This window comes from Eleutherodactylus coqui, chromosome 8, assembly GCF_035609145.1.
Source record: "Eleutherodactylus coqui strain aEleCoq1 chromosome 8, aEleCoq1.hap1, whole genome shotgun sequence".
NCBI classification, from domain to species: domain Eukaryota; kingdom Metazoa; phylum Chordata; class Amphibia; order Anura; family Eleutherodactylidae; genus Eleutherodactylus; species Eleutherodactylus coqui.
Window position 1 is genome coordinate 164,612,950 of NC_089844.1, and position 20,807 is coordinate 164,633,756.

Consider the following 20,807-nt stretch of genomic DNA (forward strand, 5'->3'; position numbering starts at 1 on the left):
CTCGGGTCGCCCATTGACTTCAATGGGGTTCGTTACTCGAAACGAACTCTCGAGCATCACTGAAAGTTTGACTCGAGTAACGAGCACCCGAGCATTTTGGTGCTCGTTCATCTCTAAAAACCATCCTTTGGCAGAAAAGTAAAAAATGAGCACATTTACATGCAACGATTATCACTCCAAAGATGGCTGTTGAGTGAATTTTGAGGGATCCTTGTGTCTAAATGGGCCTTAAGGACTGATGCTCATGGACGGATTTCTGCCGTGTTTCACGTGGTGAAAATCCACGACGTTATCTTGCGGCTATTAGGTTCTATTGAACCCAATAGCTTTCTGTACTTTAATGTTCACGCTACGGAATTCCGCAGCGTGAAAGAAAGCGCAGCATGCTCTAATTGCTGCGGGAAAACGCACGTCCGGCTTCCATTGTAGGCAATGGAAGCCATCTGTCACGCGATACTTCCGCTGTGCTCACAGTGGAAGTATCGCACGATTACGCGTCACCGCCCACTGCTGGTGCGTCATGTATTGCGCATACGCGCTGGCTCCCCAGATGGGACTCACATGGCAGATCCAGAGAGATGAGTATGGGGTCGTTGGGGGGCGCTGTGTCAGGTTCCGTTGCGATATTCCACTGGCGGAGTCCAACACGGCCGTGGGCATGAGGTCTAAGGCTTTCGAATAGCTAAACAACTGATCCAATCAAAAGCCAATCCACATACTGCTGCAGTAGACAATGGCTTTTTCTTCCCACTAATCAGAAACCTTCGCCTAGAGATTCTTTGCATGTATGCGCACGCACGCACGCACGAACACACACACACGCACGTGCCCACCCAGCAAACAATAGTCCTCTTATCTTATCTATGTCCACTTTACATATAAACTCTACCAAAGGAGCCAGCAAATGGAGAAAATGGCGAGGATTCCAAACAATTCTCTTTACGTGTAAACACTCATCATTTAAAAGCAAAAACGTTGTTGAGTCGTTTGTTTGTTTGTTCAAACGACAATCGTTGTGTGTAAATGGGCCTTAACAGTGCAATTGCACTAACATTACTTAAAGTAAGTCTGTCACCTATGTGTTGTGCTATAAACCGAAAGTACTGTACAATGTGTCATGTTAAATGGGAACCATAGATAGCTCTAGCTCTGTTCTGCGTGACTCCACCGTCCAGTTATTAGCCTTTATGCTTATCCCCTGCATATGTAAATTAGCCCATTCAATGGGCGGTCCATCACTGTCTTCGACACAGGCTCCTCCTTCTCCAGTGTGCGAAAAACCGCTCCTTTCCATCCAAGTAACATCTCCAGCTCCACCCACTTAAGACATCACACATTCTATTATCACCCTGCTTGCGCCACACAGACGACAGCGCAGACATGGGACATCAGTCCTGGATGAGGACTCACAGTGCATGAAGCATAAAGGCAAATATCTGTACGGTGGAGTCACGCAGAACAGGAATAAAGGTCTCTATGGATTCCACGTAACACCGCACATTGAACCGGACATTCCGTTTGTGGCACAAAGAACAGGGGACGGACTTCTGTTAAAGTGATTGCAGTGAATTCAGCTCCAAGTAAAGACATTTATAATTTGCTGTTGCACGTTCTGCATCTTTATTCCATCACCTACTTCACCAAAGACACAAATGTCATGGATACGGAATGCTTGTATCGCCTTTTACATGGTGTGTGGTGGTTTATTATCGGTTGTTTTGTACTTTTATTTTGCTATGAAAAATATTCTAATAAATATTATTGTTTCCAGAGGAGCCGGAGGAAGGACCCTGCGTGGGCTGGAAAGCTCGCTGTAACATCATGTATTTCTGTTAGCCATTAAAAGGTTTCATATCAAGAAGATTACTCGGTTTCTCTTGCTGAGAACAATCACATTTTGCTCTACTGGCTAACAACTTACCAAACTTTTTTCATTACCACCACAACAGTAACTCCACACCCTGTTGGTTAACCCAATCACTGAGCTGCAGGGGTTAATCCTTCTACAGAAAGTCTCCACCCCCGATGAGGAAGAGAAACTTTTTAGCTTTCGATTCCGTCTCTTTCCTAGTATGATGGCGTCTGCTGACCTGCGGGACGAGCTGGACTGCTCCATCTGCCTGAGCCTCTATACAGATCCCGTATCCCTGAGATGTGGACACAACTTCTGCCGCTCGTGTATTGTGAGGGCGCTGGATGCACAGGAGGCAGCTGGAGTGTATTCCTGTCCGGACTGCAGAGAAGAATCCCCGCAGCGTCCGGCCCTGGAGAAGAACCGGAAGCTGGCGAATATAGTGGAGCGTTTCTTATCTAGTCAGCCTGATATGGAGAGCAGAATCTTCTGTACTTACTGTATAAAGTCTCCGGTCCCGGCTCTGAGGACATGTCTGCACTGTGAGACATCCATGTGCCAGGAACATCTCGGAGGCCACAACAAAGCGGTGGATCATATATTAACTGATCCCACCAGCTCCTTTGGAAACAAGAAGTGCTCCGTCCACAAGAAGGTTCTGGAGTATTACTGCCCGCAAGACGCAGCTTGTCTATGTGTGACTTGTTGTCTGCTCGGCAAGCATCAGGGCCACCAGGTGGAGCTTCTAGGTGAGGCTTCTGAGAAGAAGAAGGAGAAACTAAGGAAGTATCTGGGGGAACTAAACCTTCAAAAAGCAGAACTTCAGACAAGAGTCCAGAATCTGCAGGATCATAAGAAGAATATCCAGGAGAAAGCCTCCGAGGAGAGGAAGAACATCAGGAAGTTGTTTATGGACATGAAGGAGCGACTGGAAATGGCAGAAAAGAAAGTGCAGAGCGAGATCTCCAGACAGGAGGACGAGATTGTGTCCCAGATATCTCACCTAATCAAGGAGCTGGAAAAAGAGGAGAAGGAGCTGTCTGGGAAGATGCATCACATGGAGCAGATGTGTCATGTCACCGACCCAATAAGACTCTTACAGCAAAAGGACATTACAGTAAGTAGTAATGGGGATGATGAAGACACGGGGGGAGGTGGTGGAAAAACCCATTCTGATGATAATCGGCATACAGGATTGGTTTAATCTTAACCTGGGAAAGATGGGTAACTACCTTTAACCCCTTCCCGCTCCAGGGCGTAAGTTTACGTCCTGGGAGTGGGGTACGTCCCGCAACAGGGCGTAAACTTATGTCCTGGGGATAGTGCGAGATCACATATGATCCCGCGCTATCCCGCAGAGGGAGTCGGCGTCCCGCTGCGACAGCGGGGGGCGCATTAGATCTAAGTAGATCGCGGCAGGGAAAGAGTTCACAGAGGGAGCATGCTCCCTCTGTGTCTTCGGCCGGCTCTCGCGATAACATCGCGAGAGCCCGGCTTGTCGCCATGGCAACAGGACGCCAGACACTGACGTCCTGTGTTGTCAGTGCCTGAGATCGCTGCATAAGCAATAAGGCATGGCAGGGCAGTAGCCCTGCCATGCCTTATCACAGTGATCATCAGGGCTGTGGTGAAAGTCCCCCAGAGGGACACAAATGTTGTAAAAAAAAAAAAAAATTTTAAATAAATTTTAAAAAATGTAAAAAAAAGTAAGAAAAACCCTTTTTTATGTTTTTTCTCAGATTAGCATAAAAAAAGGGTAAATAAAAAAATTAAAACCCCACATATTTGGTATTGTCGCATCCGTAACGCCGTGTACAATAAGTTGCACATGCTTTTGACTGTCCACGGAAAAAGCGTTTTAAAAAACGCTAAAAAACTGAGGCAAAATGCTGTTTTAGCATTTTGCCTCACTAAAAACGCAATAAAAGTGATCAAAAAAGACGTATGTACCCCAAAATGGTACCAATGAGAACTACTGCTCGTGTTGTAAAAAATAAGCCCTTACAGAGCTCCGTACATTGAAAAATAAAAAAGTTACAGGACTTTGAATGCAGCGATTTAGAAAAAAAAAAAATTCCAAAAAAAGGGCTTTTAATGCAGAAAAGTGATAAAACCTAAAAAAAAGTAAGAATTTTGGTATCATTGTAACCGTACCGACCGGCAGGAAAAATGGATTGTCTTATTTATGCTGCATGATTAACGCTGTTAAAAAAAAGAAAATCTATGGCAGAATTGATGCGTTTTCTCTCCCTGCTATCATAAAAAAATATTATAAGTTTCACAATATAGTCAAATGTACCCAAAAATGACGCCGATAAAAACTACAGTTCGCCACGCAAAAAACAAGCCCTTATACGGCCGCGTCGACGGAAAAATAAAAAAACAATGATTTTTGATAAATGGAGAAGAAAATCCGCCAAAAATCGTTGCGTCCTTAAGCCCAAAATAGGCCATGTCATTAAGGGGTTAAGAATGCTCCTCTGGTGGTTTCTGCTTCTATTGTATGTTGCACCTATGGATTTCTATTTGGAAGTGCTGACCCATTTTATCTTTTTTTTGTACCAAAATACAGGATAACGGGACTGACCCAACAACTGTCCTACAAGAATTAGACCAAGGAGCAGCCTGTAGGGATAAGAGTGCGGCTGCCGAGAAAGAAGCTCCAGTCCATGAGGCTACTAAGAAGGAGAAGGAAGAGGAGAAGCTGAGGAAAGAGCTGGATGAGGATCTGATCTCACTGACCTTACACCGATCTATGCAGGATATTGTCACCAGGGTCACATCAGGGCTCGGGTTCCAGGTTCCAGACATCTTGCTGGATGAGGACACTGCATGTATATTAGTGGAGTTATCAGATGATCTAAAGACAGCAACATATTCAGAGGAAGAACAGCAAAGACCAGAATCACCAAGAAGGTTTCTGAGTTACCGCCAGGTGTTAAGCCGATGTGGCCTCTCTACAGGCAGACATTATTGGGAGGTGGTATGGAACCAGGTCGGAGTATGTTACATCGGGGTGTCCTATCCCAGTATAGAGAGGGAAGGAGAGCAGTCTGGTATTGGAGAGAATGGTAAATCTTGGTGTTTGGATCTTTATGATGGATATTGCAGAGTATATCACAACTCTGTTTTTTTACCCTGTTCTGTAAGGCCAACATGTCCAACATTTGGAGTCTTCTTAGACTATGAGGCTGGGCGTCTGTCCTTCTATGAGCTGTGTGACCCCATCAGACACTTACACACCTTCACCGCCTCCTTCACCGAACCCCTACATGTCGCCTTCTGTGTGGGATATGGAGCCTCTGTTACAATAACCAGCTGAGACCGGTGTAGTCCCCATAATTACTGTTATTTCCTGTAGCATAGATATTGGTCAGACCCCGGCCCGTATTTACCACTAGGAATGTTATTGTCCTGAGACTAACCATCGTTGGTCCCATCTGATCTAGTGATGGTATATAGCTACTGTAGGATCACTTTCCCGCTTGCTGGATCCCCCACTGATACTGATAATAAAGGGGCTGCAGCGCTGATTTAGGGCCCTTTTACACGGAACGATCATTGCTCAGAAAATCGTTGGATCATGTGAATCTGCATGATAATCGCTCAGTGTAAACAAGGCCAACGAATGAATGATGAATGAGAATTTATTCGTTTCCCATTCATCCATTTTATCCAGGCATAAAGATAATCGCTCGCACGTGATTGCGTGTAAACAGCGATGGTTTAGTCGATCACATTCGCTGCTGCCGTCAATGTCAACGACTGAACTGGATGCAAACACAAGTGTGTAATATATTACTGCCTGTGTGAACAGCCATTGTTCTGTCTTATGGCTCCGTGTATATGGTCCTGAGGCCGGCGTCACACGGATAAGCGTTAGTGATGCCTACTTGCACAATGCGTTGTGTATTGCAATGGACAATTGCGCTAATTAGCTCAGTATGTGATCCTTTGGTGTGCAGGACAATGGAGCGTGTGAAAAATCCACCCATGTGAATGAGCCCCCTGATATCGCCGGGCTCTATGTACTGCATATTGCACAATACCCTAATGCCTCTGTGTGCATAAGCCCTTAGGCTGGATTCACATGGGCGTATGTGTTTTTACATGCTCCCACCGATGTTATAAGAACACGTGAATGGGCGCACAAATCTAACATTTGTGCCTCTGTTTAGATGGCACAAGCCCGGCCGCAATGCCATTTGGCGGGGGAAGACAGTTTAGCTCTGCTAAACTGTCTCCCCCTTCCCTGCCCATGACCATCTCTCGGCAAGGGAAAGGAGCCGGATGGGGCGGGCACTAGTATGCTAAGCTCCCGCCACCTCTCTGCCCCTTGTCGCAGACAGCAATGGGAGGTAGTGGGATGGGGGCTGAGCTAAGCTTTACCCCTGTTCCACCCTCTCCCATTTCAAACAGTGGCCAGGGGCGAAGAGGAGGAGAGAAGGGGGAGGGAGTTTAGCAGTCTCCGGCAGCTTTCATTGGCTCCCATAGGCCACCCTGCAGCACAAGTGTATTCATGTGGGTGAGGGGGGCGCAACTGGTGGGATGGAATGCAGCTGGGTAGTGAAAACCGTAAGGGGGGGCCCCACTCTGTGGCCCCCACCAATCAGAGGGTGATCACCTATCCTAACTATATGCCCCCCACCTATGAGATGGGAATAAACCTTGGAGCTGAGAGCCCCCCGATGTCTATGGCAGCTTTAGGGGGGCTCGTGTAGTGTGAATCAGCTGGCTGATATTACTACTGATCAGGGTTGGTACCGCTGCAGATGTTACAAGGTTGTGGCAGGTGAGACAGTCCGGGACGGCCCTCCGGTGATGGCTACACGGGCCGGTGGGATATTTGAGGCCGTTCTCTGTAGTTCCTCCTGGAGAAAATCTGCTGTCAGATCTACAGAGCGGAGCGGAGCTCTGCCATACAGCGGTGAAGGCTGATGACGGCGGGCCGTGTCCTAAGGGACACGGAGCGGAACTACACCGCATGACCTACTGCAAGCGGTATATTCTGCACCAAAAGCCACCGGCTGCCGGCAGGTTTAACTGCAGAACTGAAAATGGTTTAAAATCTGCCTGCAATTCTGCATCAAAATTCGCACAGTCAGACCGGTAGATTTCGGTTTTGAACTCTGCAACTGTGGATTTGTCTGCGTCCTGCGGCGTAATGCCGTCCCGTGTGAAAAGTCTCTAAAGAACAACAGGACTGTGTGGGGGATGATGGGAGTTGTAGTCTCTGTTGGGCTGTGTGGGATGATGGGAGTTGTAGTATCTGTTGGAGTGTGTGGGATGATGGGAGTTGGAGTCTCTGTCCGGCTGTGTGTGGTGATGGGAGTTGTAGTTTCTGTTGGACTGTGTGGGATGATGGGAGCTGTAGTCTCTGTCCGGCTGTGTGTGGTGATGGGAGTTGCAGTCTCTGTTGGACTGTGTGGGATGATGGGAGCTGTAGTCTCTGGTGGACCGTGTGGGGTGATGGGAGTTGTAGTCTCTGTTGGACCATGTGGGATGATGGGAGTTGGAGTCTCTGTTGGACCGTGTGGGGTGATGGGAGTTGTAGTCTCTGTTGGACTGTGTGGGGTGATGGGAGTTGTTGGACTGTGTGGGGTGATGGGAGTTGTAGTCTCTGTTGGACTGTGTGGGGTGATGGGAGTTGTAGTCTCTGTCGGACTGTGTGGGTGATGGGAGTTGTAGTCTCTTTCGGACTGTGTGGGGTGATGGGAGTTGTAGTCTCTGTTGGACTGTGTGGGGTGATGGGAGTTGTAGTCTCTGTCGGACTGTGTGGGGTGATGGGAGTTGTAGTCTCTGTCGGACTGTGTGGGGTGATGGGAGTTGTAGTCTCTGTCGGACTGTGTGGGGTGATGGGAGTTGTAGTCTCTGTGTATTTTCCATCAGATCTTGTTAATGTTGGAACAAATGAAATAAAGCTATAAGTTGCGGTAACTGATTTGTCGCCATATTTCCGGCTCCTGTTGTGTATGAAATGTTACAATCAGAACATGTAGAGTTAGGCCGACTTCACACGGGCCGAAGTGTAACGGCGCAGGCCTTAGCTCTAAAAAGTTGCTCTATGAGTGAGGCATTTTTTGCACATATCGGCGTATTCTACTGCACTTTTTCTGCCCGCAGGGCGTGTTCATTTATACGCCGCAAACAAATACAACGATTGGAATGGCTCCTTCTAGATGTGTTCTATTTCCAGGAGAATTCCGCAGTGTTTCTCGCATCTCCTTGCGTATTAAGCGCGCTTTTGTACTCCCCCATAGATTTCGATGTGGACCTTTGATGCATAAATGTGCAGAATGATGGAGCGTGTTCTATTTTAATCTTTTTTTTGCGAGGCCAAAAATAGGCACGGTCTCCCTGGGTATGAAGAGGCGTATCTCAAGCCGCCCGTGAGCCTGCACAGACATACACCTGTATAAGGGGGCTGCTCCAGTAAAAAGGGGGGGATCCAGGCATGCAGGAGATGGGGGTCTCACCTTAAGGTTCAGGGTAGGCGCTCTGGATTATTTACCGGCTCCCTAGTCAAACTCCACACCCGTTAGGTGCTTTAGACCAATCGGGTGAGCAGGGCTGCTTTCACATCTGCGGCGGCGGATTCCGGTTTCTTGCTCTGTTCGGGGAGCAGGAATGGGGAATCTCCTAGCCGAACAGCGCTGAACCTCATTGTCTATAATGGGATCCGTTCGGTTTCCACTCAACTGCTGCCATATCACCGGAAGAAGAAGAGCTGCACACAGCGGTACTTTGTTCTGGATTTGCGACAGAGCGGCTAATTGGAAGTTCTAGGGCAGATGTCAATTGAGCCTAAGGCTGTTTTCACATGGCCGAAAAACCCATGCCACGTCTGTGCGTTGCGAAACGCACAAATATAGCACGAAAATCAACCTCATTCTTTTAAATGAGGTCATACACATGACCCTCTCCCCACCCCCGCTATGCGATGTGGCAAAAAAAACATGGTACGTCCTTTCCTAGGATGTGTCCTCGCATTGCATCTCCTATTGTCTGCAATGGGGCTGGCAGGGACTGGGAACACCCGTGTTACCTAAATGCTCTCTTACCTATTAAATTAAACATTAGTCTTCTTGATGGGTAAAATTTGTGGGGTGGGCCACAGCTTTATTAAACTAAATGTTATCCAAACCTTATTAACTTTGAATACCTTTCCGTGCCGTAAACGTTAAAACTTTTGAGTCAATAACAGTCCCGAGGAAGTTTGTGAGCCCTGGTCCTTTGGCTGCTAACCTTCCTCAACTCTCCTTGTACAGCACGGGAAAAACTCCAGGCCACGCGGAATGCGTCATAACGCTACTACGCATGCCGCCCCACCCCACCAACCCGTGCCAACGCTGCTTCCACACCGTCCTGCAATCCGGAGAGAAAGGTATCCAGACCGACCTCATTCAAATGGACTCTGTCCTCTCTGAGTGCTCCTCTTTCCCTGTCCTCCAACTCCCAATGCCTGATCGCGATTCCGCCTAGTGACCGCACAAACTTAGACATCTTAAGGTTAACTAGCCTCCTGACCCTATCTATAGCCTCCGGGTCTCTTACTCCTCTCCAACTCCTTCTGGCCACTATGTCCGACCACACCAGGATTCCTTCTTGAAAACAGGCCCGAAACCTTAACATGTCCTGTTTCATGAGCACCAATAAATCCCTCATCTTCATTTTTCCCAGGTCGTTCCCCCCGGCATGAATGACCAAAACTACTCTTCGGGGGGTACACCTGCTGATGTCCATTACGATGTGCAGCAAGTTAGGCCATTGAAGCCCTCGTACTCCGTGCCAGTTCACGGCAGTCCCGGTTAAACTCAAGTTCCGGCCCGATGGCCATACTGCTGCCCTCTTTTCGGCCCAATAAATGTAAGATTGGCCGATGATCCACACTTTCCACGGCTCTGCAGCTGAAAACAACAAGAAAAAACAAAAGAAAAACTCCGCAATGTTAACGCACCTAACTCGCTAGCCACCATCCAAGACGTCAAATAACCATCAAGTCTGGCCTCCCGTATGATTTGTATGCTTGGGACCTCCTCCTTCCCAACCGTTTTAACCCCTCCTCGTTCATACCACCTGCATCCGCCATCGTTGCGGCTCCTATTCTGAACGAATGGGTCCCGAACTCCGAAGCCTCGTCGCCTGCTGCCCGCAATGCTGCACGAAATACCGACGAAAATTGAAAACGAGTAAGTGGTAAACCTGACGAATGTACCAAAAATTGACCGCCACTGCCTCTGGAGGCAATATACTGCCTAACCGTGTCCACTGGACACCAACGTGAGCCCAGGCTGCCGATCGACAGCCACTCACCTCTTCCGTAAATGTCCGTTTTTGACTTTCTAACACGTACGCGTAACTGCTCGTTTGCCAACACCACGTCGTTCAAAAGGAGGCCTCCCTCTTTGTTCTTACTCGCTGGAACCAACTCACTTATCCTTAAGGCCGCAAAAAATGCCAACATAAAGGCCGCTCTGAACAATTCTGTTTCCTCAAAACTGACGCACGCGGTTTCCAAAGCCTCCATCAACTTGCATAACAAATTATAGGTGACCGGGCGGCGAGAATCTATCCGCCCTTTATCCTTTTTCCACCCTCGGAGCATTTGTCGGAAGGCAAAATCTTTGGTCACATCCTCCAATCTATGCAATTTTAACAAAAAGGCGACTCCAGCCAGATGTTTTTTAGCCACCCCGAACGACATTCGCCGCTTCCACAGAACCGTTAGCATATCCATTGTCGCCGCCCGGGCGCGGTCGCCCCCCGCGACGCGACCACCTGTGAAATTCAACCACATAGACCACACTGTGTTGTAACTTTTCCACGTCGCCATCGAGACAGATGCTTCCACCAGCTTCAGCAACTCTTCTCGGCCAGACTCCATAAGAAATCCGGGCAACCTACCCCCTCGGCATCTGCCTGTGGGTGCCGTTCCCTGAACAAATCCATCTGCGAACGAGAGAGTGCATCAGCCGCTCCATTTAAAAACCCCGGTACATGTTTTGCTCGCAAATATATATTTCGTTGCAGACATCTTAAGACCACGTGTCTCAATAATGCCAACACCGGCTGAGACGCCGAAGACTGCTTGTTGATTGTCTGCACCACCACCGCATTGTCAGACCAAAAACAGATTTTCCGATCCTGGAGCTCCTCTCCCCATAGCTCCAAAGCCACCACTATTGGGAAGAATTCCAATAACGTAATATTAACCCAATCATTTTGTATCCACGACCTTGGCCAGGACTCCCTGCACCAATGTTTCCGAAATATAACACCAAAACCAGCTGAACCGGCTGCATCCGCAAACAGGTCGAGGTTAGCTCCCGACCACTCCTCCTTTGGGCACAAGACCTGGCCGTTAAACGTTTCCAGAAAAACCAGCCACATGTGTAAATCCGCTCTGATACCGTGCGTAGCCCGAATAAAATGATGGGGCTCTTTGACCCCCGCCGTCGCCAATGATAACCATCTTGAAAAAGCGCGCCCCATGGGGATGACCTTGCACGCGAAGTTCAACAAGCCCATGAGCACCTGAAACTGGCGTAAAGTCGCTTTTTTACACCATGCCACATCCGCTACCGTTTGGCGCAGCCGAGCTACTTTATCCATTGGAAGCCGGAAGACCATTTCTTCCGTATCGATTTCTATACCTAAAAATGTTAACCGGGTCATAGGGCCCATTGTCTTCTCTTCCGATAACGGGACCCCCACGTATCGCATTAGATTCCGAAAAGTATCCAACAAAAGCTTGCACACACCCGACGCATCCGGACCAATAAACAAAAAATTGTCTAAGTAATGTGTCACCGTTGTAATACCCGTCTCGTATCTGAGGATCCACTCTAAAAAAGAGCTGAAAAGCTCAAAATAGTAACAAGAAATCGAGCAACCCATCGGGAGGCAAATATCGTAGAAGAAATGATTCTCGATCATGCAGCCCAACAGGTGAAAGCACTCCGGGTGAACCGGCAGTAGACGGAAAGCGGATTCTATATCCGCCTTTGCCAATTGTGCCCGCCTCCCGGCGTTCTTAACCAACAGTACTGCATGGTCAAAGGAAGCATAAGCCACCGAAGCTTGTTCCTTTGTAATGCCATCGTTTACCGACTCCCCTTTTGGGAATGATAAATGATGAATCAGACGGAACTTGCCCGACTCTTTTTTGGGGACCAGTCCCAGCGGAGACACCCGTAAATTGGAAAACGGAGGTTCCATGAAGGGTCCAGCCATGCGACCTAATTCCACTTCCTTTAACAATTTTTCTTTTACGAGTTCCGGATTACCAGTGGCTGACTTCAGGTTACGACATAACGTGGTGGCCGACTGGTCTGAGAAAGGGATAACGAAACCGATGGAAAACCCCATCCTAAGAATTTTTGCTTCCTGCTTCCTGTGGTACATGTTTAGCCACGGAAGCAGTAGCCTGTTTTTCACCGGTGTTCGGTGCTCCATTGGCACCCCCCACCGCTGCTGCAGTTCTTTGCTTTCGGAAGCAGCGAATCGCAGCATGTTGCCCCCCCCCCAGGGAGAGCACTCGTGCCTGAACTTGCAAGAGGCATAGAATCTACAGTGGCCCTCGTTGTATAGCCAACAAGAGCCATTTGGTCGTGGTGAGGCCGCGGGGGGCTGTTGATTTTCCCCCCACGGCTCCTCCCTGAAAAGGAGTTTTTTGTGGGCGTTGCGACAGGATTAACTGGATCCATACATCAGTTGCTTTCGACGCCCAGCTCACGTGACTAACACCCGATACACGACGCCTGAAATTTTCGTCGTACCGCCACCATGCGGTACCGCCGTGTAATTTATACGCGCTAAAAATCGTATTTAAATACACTAGTAGCTCAGGGCCTTTGCTCGGCTGATGCTGGCAGACAACGTATGCCAATGCCGTGTATGCTTGCAACCAGTTGCCAAACGTTTTGGCAACTTTCGGCTTCTTATCCGCACCGCGGTCAGACACCCGTTCCTTGTCCACCATTACGTGGTCCGCTGCCAGCAAGGACCAAATGTCCACATACAACCCTTTTTTGATTTTCTCCAATACCTCTTCCGATAAACCAACCCCTAGTGGGGCAACTCCACAAAACAAGGAATCCGCGTATCGTAACCCATCCATTGGGTCCGATTCCGTAGCAACCACATTAACTCCAGGTGGGCCCTCGCCCCCTGCCGACACACCGGACACCGAAAGACCTTCGCTTGTGTCAACCTTACTCAATAACGATTTTAACACAGCAACTAAATCACTCTTATCCGCCGCCCTTGCGGGATCCATCACATTTTTCCACACATTGGTATAATCAAACTCACCGGCTCGACCGTCCTCCGGCATCGCCAAGGGCATGGTCCCTGCCAGTCGTCTCGTGGAACTGCTTCCCAGCCTGGGCAAAGGCTGCCGGTCTGTTGTATGCGTAGCCTCTCCCGCCCTTCTGGGCTGCCTGTCTCCGGGATGGCCCCGATATGGCCGTTCCAGCAAGTCCTCGTGCCTCCTGCGGCGTAAATTATCCCCACTTGGGATGTTTGATGATGCAGCCACTGGCTATTGCTGGCCTTCTTGGTGGTTATCATGCTCCTGCGCCCTACGTCTATCGCTCCTATCTGCCTCTCGCTCTCTACACTGAACCCGCCCGCGCTCAGCTACTTCTCTACCCTGCTCTCTAACCCGCTCGCGTGCATACCTCTCTCGCCTGACCCTTTCCCTATGCCTACGCTTAGCGCCTTGGCCCTGGCGTCGGCTACCCGTGCGGCTAAAGGAACTATTAGAAGAGTAGCCTGATGGATTCGCTGACATGAACACGTACCTAGGGTTCACGTAACAGAAATTTTGGGTGCTCGTCGTGGCTAATTCCACTCTCGGTAGAGGGTGGGTAGGTAACGCATGGCGCTGCGAGCCTTCATATGGCAGGCGGTGGGGAGCTAGTCGTGGGCGGGGGCTTTGCGAATAAATGGACCCCTCAGAGCCTGTTAATTCTGCTGTGCTTCTGGCCGCGTGCTCCGGATACTGAGCGCGCATATGCCGGGAGAGGGAGCCCCTGTTTTCCCCCCTTTCACTATCTCCTCCTGTGCTGCTCCCTGGCGCACTGGATGCCCTACTGCTCCGGTTGTTGGCCACACTAGCGTCTGTGCTATACTGCTCTCCATCCCCCCTCCCTGTGGCCCCCCTATACTCCCTTTCCCTGCGGCAAGTTCCTTCGCGTGCTGCTGCAGCGCTCCCTCCCCCCGCCCTCTGCCCTTCTGCCTGCTCTGACCTGCTTAATGTCCCGCCATCTTGTGGGAGCCGGCGGCCATGCCGCGCGCTCCCCGGGGCTGTCTCCTCACACTGCCGCTCCTCACCTCCTCTTGCTGCTGCTGTCCTGCGCCTGTCCGCGCGCTGTACTGGTGCTTCGTAGCTATTTGCTGCCGGCTGCCTGCCTCTTCGTCCCGTACCTCCGACGGGAGGTGACCGCTGGCGCCTCGCGGGGTTTTTTCCCTCCGCGCGGTTTGAAATTGGCGCCTTTCCTCTTCGCCTGTCATTTTCGGCCTCCTTCGAACCTTCGTTCCCCCGGCTCTGACGATTGCTCCTCCGCTTCGCCGCCGGACTCGGGCTGAGCCTCGCCGGGGGGTTTCGTCGCCTCGCCAGACGTCCCCGCTCCTCTTCGCGCTCCTGGACTCTGACTTCGGTTTCGGCCGCTTCCATCCCCGCGGGCCTCCCGGACTCCGACTCCGCTCTGCAACTCACGAGCAGCTCCTCCAGCCAGCCCGCGCCTTCTTGACAAACCGCCCACTGTATCTGCGCCCGTAAGTCTTCCATCTTCTTTCGTCCGCCCGATTGTGTCGCTTGCTGTCTCCTTTTCCGGCTTAGCTTCCTTTCTTTCTTCACCGCACGTCTCCTTACTTTCCTCTTCAGCTCTTCGGATGCCCTCGTTCTGCTTCTTATCTTTCTTTAACTTCTCTTTCCTTCTTTCTTTAGCTGTCTCTGTCTCCTTCAATACATCCTTCCTCTTCTCTTTTCGCCGCTGGACTGGCTCCTCTCCTCTTCTTCTTTCCCCTTCCTGTCTAAGCTCCGCCCCCCAGTAAGCTCGCTTGCCTTAACCCTTTCTGTACCTGTTCCCAGTCCCATGCCGTATCGTTAGACACTGCACGGCATAAGAAGCATCGCACCATGTGATAGGAGCACGCTATATGATGCAAGGATTCCCATTGAAAACAATGGGAGAATCTCCGCGGTTCTCTACAGCGGCTGCGGGGGAGGATCCCAACTTCCCCAGAGTGATGCGAGGCGATTTTTTTTATTTTTAAATTTTTTTTATATATATAAAAACGCTTCGCATCTGCAAGGAAATTGCATGTTAGCGGGCACAATATTGAGGGGTGATAAATGACCTGATATTGCTCTAGCCCATGTGAAACTAGGCTAACGGGCCAAAGGAGCGGAAACTGTCTTACTTACAGCAGCTTTGTTTCTTATTTCTGGATCAGACAACAACAAAATGGCGCAAAATGTTGCTATATATACCGAGCCACAGCATCCACGTGACCACCATCATGTCTACCTCCCCTTCCCCCACTAGCAACCCTCGTTCTAGCATGTAACACAAACACGAGGTAGCGCTATTGCAGCGACTGAGGCACAACACTGAGGAGATGGTGGGGGTAGAGATGGCACTTGTCACGGTGGCTTCTCCAAACTCCTCCCCAGAGGGACGCGTAAAGCCTGAGCCAAGACACCGCTAGGCCTCTTCCAGGCAATGCTGGAACAGCAGTTACCTGTATAGGGGTGTAGTGGACTTGAGAAGTTGTCACTCGTGACGCCACCATGGCTTCACACTGTTGGTTGTCCGGTGGAAAAATAATAGTCTACACATGGATATATTTGAATACCTCAATCACTGGGAACGGGCAGTGACTAGAACTTCATTACTTCAAAATAAACTTCTCATACCAGTGCAGGAAGAACAATTTCAGCGAGGTCAGGGAAGAGAACACAGGATGACACTGGGCCTACAGTCCTAGTTATCTGTATGACTCCGCTCCTGAACAACACACACTCCAGGACACAGAATGACACTGGGCCTACAGTCCTAGTTATCTGTATGATTCCGCTCCTGAACAACATACACACTCCAGGACACAGGATGACACTGAGCCTACAGTCAGAGTTATCTGTATGACTTCGCTCCTGGATACACACACTCCAGGACACAGGATGACACTGGGCCTACAGGCTACATTATCTGTATGACTCCGCTCCTGGACAAACACACACACTCTGGGACACAGGATGACATCGGGCCTACAGGCTAAGTTTTCTGTATGACTCTGCTCTTGTACACACACACTCCAGGACACAGGATGACATCAGGCCTACAGTCCTAGTTATCTGTATGATTCCGCTCCTGGACACACACACTCCAGGACACAGGATGACACTGAGCCTGCAGTCCGAGTTATCTGTATGACTCCGCTCCTGAACAACACACACTCTGGGACAAGGGTGACACCGGGCCTACAAGCTAAGTTATCTGTATGACTCTGCTCCTCGACACACTCCGGGACACAGGATGACATCGGGCCTACAGGTTTAGTTATCTGTATGACTCCGCTCCTGGACAGACACATCGGAGGTGGACAGAACACTCCGCTGACACTCACTTGTATTCAGAAGGCAGAACACTGCATGGTGGGCTCCTTTCTCCACTCACTCAAGGTAGGGGTCATGGGATGGGGAACTCAGAATACCTCTTCAGTTTCCATTCTTCACCACATGAGGGTTGAAGGTACCCCCATGTGGCTGGCACTCACTCTTACGGAACCCAGAAGATCAGAAGACCCTTGCACACCCTTGGAAATACATATATAGTGCAACATCACGTGACAGAGAATTGGTTACAATTTCCAGACATTCACAGACATTAACCTCTTGCATGCTGCAGCTGTGCAATAACCTAATTAAAGACAAGATAATTAGTGCTTCCACAAAGGGGCCAGATATATAGAGTTCAGGCCACAACACTTTAACATCAACACTAAACCCGTTACCGTATCATAACATATCTAACTAAGCGAAACATACAGAACAGCTAAATACAACATGTGTCCCTCTTCACCTACCGTAAGCGGGAGCAGATTTCTGGGGTAATAATGCCAGTTTCAGGCTTAAATATAAATGGATCTGTCAAGACCAAGTGACGACGCCCCCTGCAAGCAAGCCACACCCACTTTTAGGGTGCTTTCACACAGATGGAAGTACTCCATAAGATGCAGGCTACCTGCTGACTTTGATGCACAATTAAAATTGGCCTGCAGCTCTGCATGAACATCCACAGTTAGACCTGCAGGTTTAGGTGCAGAATCCTACAGCGACGGTTTAAGCTACATCTTGTGGTGCATCCTGGCGGAATATTCTCCCCTGTGTGAAAGCACCTGGGCATAAATCCGAAAGTCATAACTTTTTTTGCACAGGCGATAAACGTGCCAAAAGCAACAGCTTTTTTTCTCCAGTTTTTCCCTTCACAAGTCCCTCTATTATGTTTCCACTTAATGTTTGCAAGCAGAGATCTTAACAGAATTTCAGAATTGATTCACAAAGTCTGTTCGAGAGCTGCATCAAAATCTAATAAGAACACCCAGGTATTATTGTATCTTGTCACCACCGGAAGCTAGGGCTTTGACAGAGCTTTCATGGAAGAACGCCCCTGTCACACCCCTAGCTCCCAATTGGGTGACTTGTGTAAGGTCATAGCAGCAGCGTGTGTATACAGGGGTAACATGGAAGTATTTACAGTGAATAAGCTAAGCCTAAAATGAACACCAACCCTAACCCTAACTGTCCAGCCCAGCCAACAATCTATACACACACTGCTGCTAGAGGTTTTCCCGGACAGCCGTCCCAGTTGCATGTCCCCTGTAGCCGGCACCTCCGCGCTGCAGCAACCCCCCAGCACTGAGGCTCTGCCTCAGCTGCGTAACTGCTCCGGCTGTGCTTGCTGCACTCCCACTGTCTCCCCTGCCGCAGCCGCTCCGAGGGTTGTCGCTGCTGTTGGGGATTAGGGACGGCTGTGCCTGTCCTGCTGATGGTGCCTCAGCTGCGTCACAATCCACACCGCAGATCCAGGTTGTGGCGGGGATCCAGCTGTGTACCTGCAGCAGAGTCCGGCCTGCACCGCTCACCTCCAATACTCTGCACTGTCAGCCCCAAGAGCCCAACGCATCCTGTCAGCCGGTAACCGCTAGTGAGCGCTGCCACTGCCTGGCAGGTGATACCACTTCCGCATCATCAGACCAGTGGCGACGAAGCTCAGTAGTGGTGGCTGGAGTGCGCTGCGCTCTTGGGGCTGGCAGCACGAAGTATTGGAGGTGAGCGGAGCGCTGTGCGGACCAAACTCAACTGCGGGTGTGCAGCGGTATCCTAACCACAGTCACTGGCGCAGATTCTGATATGGCATCTGATACAGAAATGCTGCAGATTGTGCCCTTAGGGCCCATTAACACGAACGATTATCGTTCAACGCGGCCAACAATTGAAAAGCGAACGATAATTAGTTAGCTTCTCGTTAATTCTATGCAGGCATAAAATTAATTGTTCACAACTTGTTACGTTTAAATAACGATCATTCGCTCGCTCGCATTCGCTGGTACAGCGCCGGAACGACGGAGCGAGAAATGTAACTGATTTATCTGCAGGTGCAAACTGGCTGATCTTGGAGCGAAGGGTTTCTGCGTGTAAAGTGACCCTGGGATAAGCCTTCATCGCCCCCCCCCCCCCCCCCCCCCCACTGCACAGTTACCCTCGTAGTCCCCGCATTTAACTCCAAATATTCCCTCAGGGTCTCTCCCAAGTCTTGGTGTCCTATAATACTGAGGTGATACACATTATACCTCCATAAAGGAGCTCTAGGCGCACCACTCCCAGAGTGTCGTATGATATATGGTACGCCATATATCCAATAGAAGTGTCTCATCTAGTAAACGTCCCAGTGGGGTCAAACCTTTTCTACCAGGTGGTCCCTGCGATCCCAGTCTGTCCCAGCAGGGGTAAATCACTGAGTTAAAGTCTCCCACCATCAGGATGGGAACATCTGGTGTTTCAGATATAAAGCGCAGAATCTGCCGCAATAATTACCGCACTGCCATAAGGTGGAAGGTACACCGAAACAGGGAGACAGAGATACTTCAATATCTTACAATGAAGGCAAATAAAGCGTCCCTCTGTATCTATCTATTGTGCAAAATTATAAATGGAATAGAATGGTGAACAAGAACGCTTACCTCCCTGCAGTAAGTGGAATACACTGAATGGGAACTATGGCTTGTCTATTTAACATTACAGGAAGGTGTCAAGTCCCGTGAAAGATGTGTTCCCTGTAGACGTAATATTAGGGGATGGAACTCTTTAATTGTCTGGAATAGAGCTAGACGCTTGACCGGGTGTCCCATGCTCCATGATATTACCATAAGTCTATAAAGCCATTTTCAGTCCCTCAGTAGGCTCCCCAGAATACCATCCTTCCCCCACAACAGGACAGCCTAGTCGCAGACCATCTTCTATCAGTACAGGAGAGATAACAAACAGTTAAACCAAACATATCCCACATAAAACTCATTGATCTGCCAGAACCCGTGCAGATCGGGACACCGGTCCACCAACCAGCAAGACATAGCGGTTTGTCCATAGCCATAGAAACAAAAAATGAAGAAAAAGTGGTAAAAAAAACCCCGTCAAGCGAGCTTTTTCTCATTCGCCAAACTTTACAATTTCAACTCTGCGCTCCGCCAGTTTTCCCAGGTAACAAGCAATTTTTATCAAACAGATCCTCCTCTTTCAGCCATTGTTGTTAATTTCCTCCAAACGGCGTGGCGTGCAAATTGCAGATTCGTGTCTGATTTAGGATTATCGAAGTACTGTGTTTCTCCCAATGCAGCTACTCTTAATCTGGCAGAGTATAGCATAGCATAAGGCTTAATCTGAGGAAAACAGATTAAGGTTAGCTCTTTTTAGTTAGTGCGGTCAGCTTCTTAATGGCAACTGCGTCTTTACCTGCGGGTCACGTTTTGTCTGGAATGTAGGTACAAGTCCCCCCTATCATCTTACAGACACTCCCTTTTTTTTGGCTAAAATCGTACCTAGTGCCATTGTATTTTGAAAAGTCATAGTCGAGGTAGGTCCTATTGGTCGACTAGTCGCTATAAGGCGTCCCTAGTATAACTTATAAATCACTTTTAATTGTAATAAACATAATTAATCCAGTCAACATTTTATTTACCATAATAATCAGGAAAATTTTTTAAAAAACTCGTCAGGTACCCCCCTTGGCTGTCGTATGACGTCAACGCACACGTGTAGGTCCAAACTATCACCAGGAGCCTCTCTTCTCACTCTAATGTGCTGTTACAATACTAGTAGTATGCACAGGTACGCACGGCGTGGGACTCCCTGGTCTTCACCCACACCAATGTCCCTCCTGGAGATAGTCCGGATGGTGGACACGTCCAGGCCGCCTACCCTGACCCTACACTACCTAGTGACAAGACTGGAAAGAGCCGTCATACCTATGCAGGAAACAAGGGTAGACCAACATGACAGGATAACTACAGAACACAGCAGAGTTGGATCAAGATAGAGTAACTATGGGGGGTCACCTCATTATCCTCAATGCTGTCTGACAGGATGTGGAGGAGCATAAGGGCTTTACTAAGGCACACTCCCCTGTCCAATTTACTTTCCAGACATGATGTCACATTATTTTACCTGTGAAGTGTGTACCTTCGTTTACCTCATTCACTTCCGGTACCCTGTATCTGCAGATTACCTCATTCATGAGCTTCTGTGTGGTTATCTGCTCATTTACCTTAGTATCAGGGTGGGCCTCCAACCTGAAAAAGACTCGAGCAACAACAAGCACATATTCATACTCCTCAACAGGTGTGAGCTGAATGTGGTAAAATTGGCAATCTCTGAAATGGGTAGAGTGGT

General features: G+C 49.2%; 1 protein-coding gene across 1 annotated transcript; it reads left to right on the forward strand.

Annotated features, from left to right (window-relative positions):
* Positions 1-814: 814 nt before the first annotated feature.
* On the forward strand, positions 815-7,789 carry LOC136577092 (E3 ubiquitin/ISG15 ligase TRIM25-like). Its single transcript, XM_066576815.1, has 2 exons — positions 815-2,969; positions 4,425-7,789. Exons 1-2 carry the CDS (start codon positions 2,073-2,075, stop codon positions 5,172-5,174), a joined length of 1,647 nt encoding a protein of 548 aa, XP_066432912.1. The 5' UTR covers positions 815-2,072; the 3' UTR covers positions 5,175-7,789.
* The last annotated feature ends 13,018 nt before the right edge of the window (positions 7,790-20,807 follow it).

Coding starts and splice junctions, on each gene's coding strand:
- LOC136577092 (XM_066576815.1), top strand. CDS start 2,073: ATGATGGCGTCTGCTGACCTGCGGGACGAGCTGGACTGCTCCATCTGC. Junction 2,970..4,424: donor TACAGCAAAAGGACATTACA/GTAAGTAGTAAT, acceptor ACCAAAATACAG/GATAACGGGACTGACCCAAC.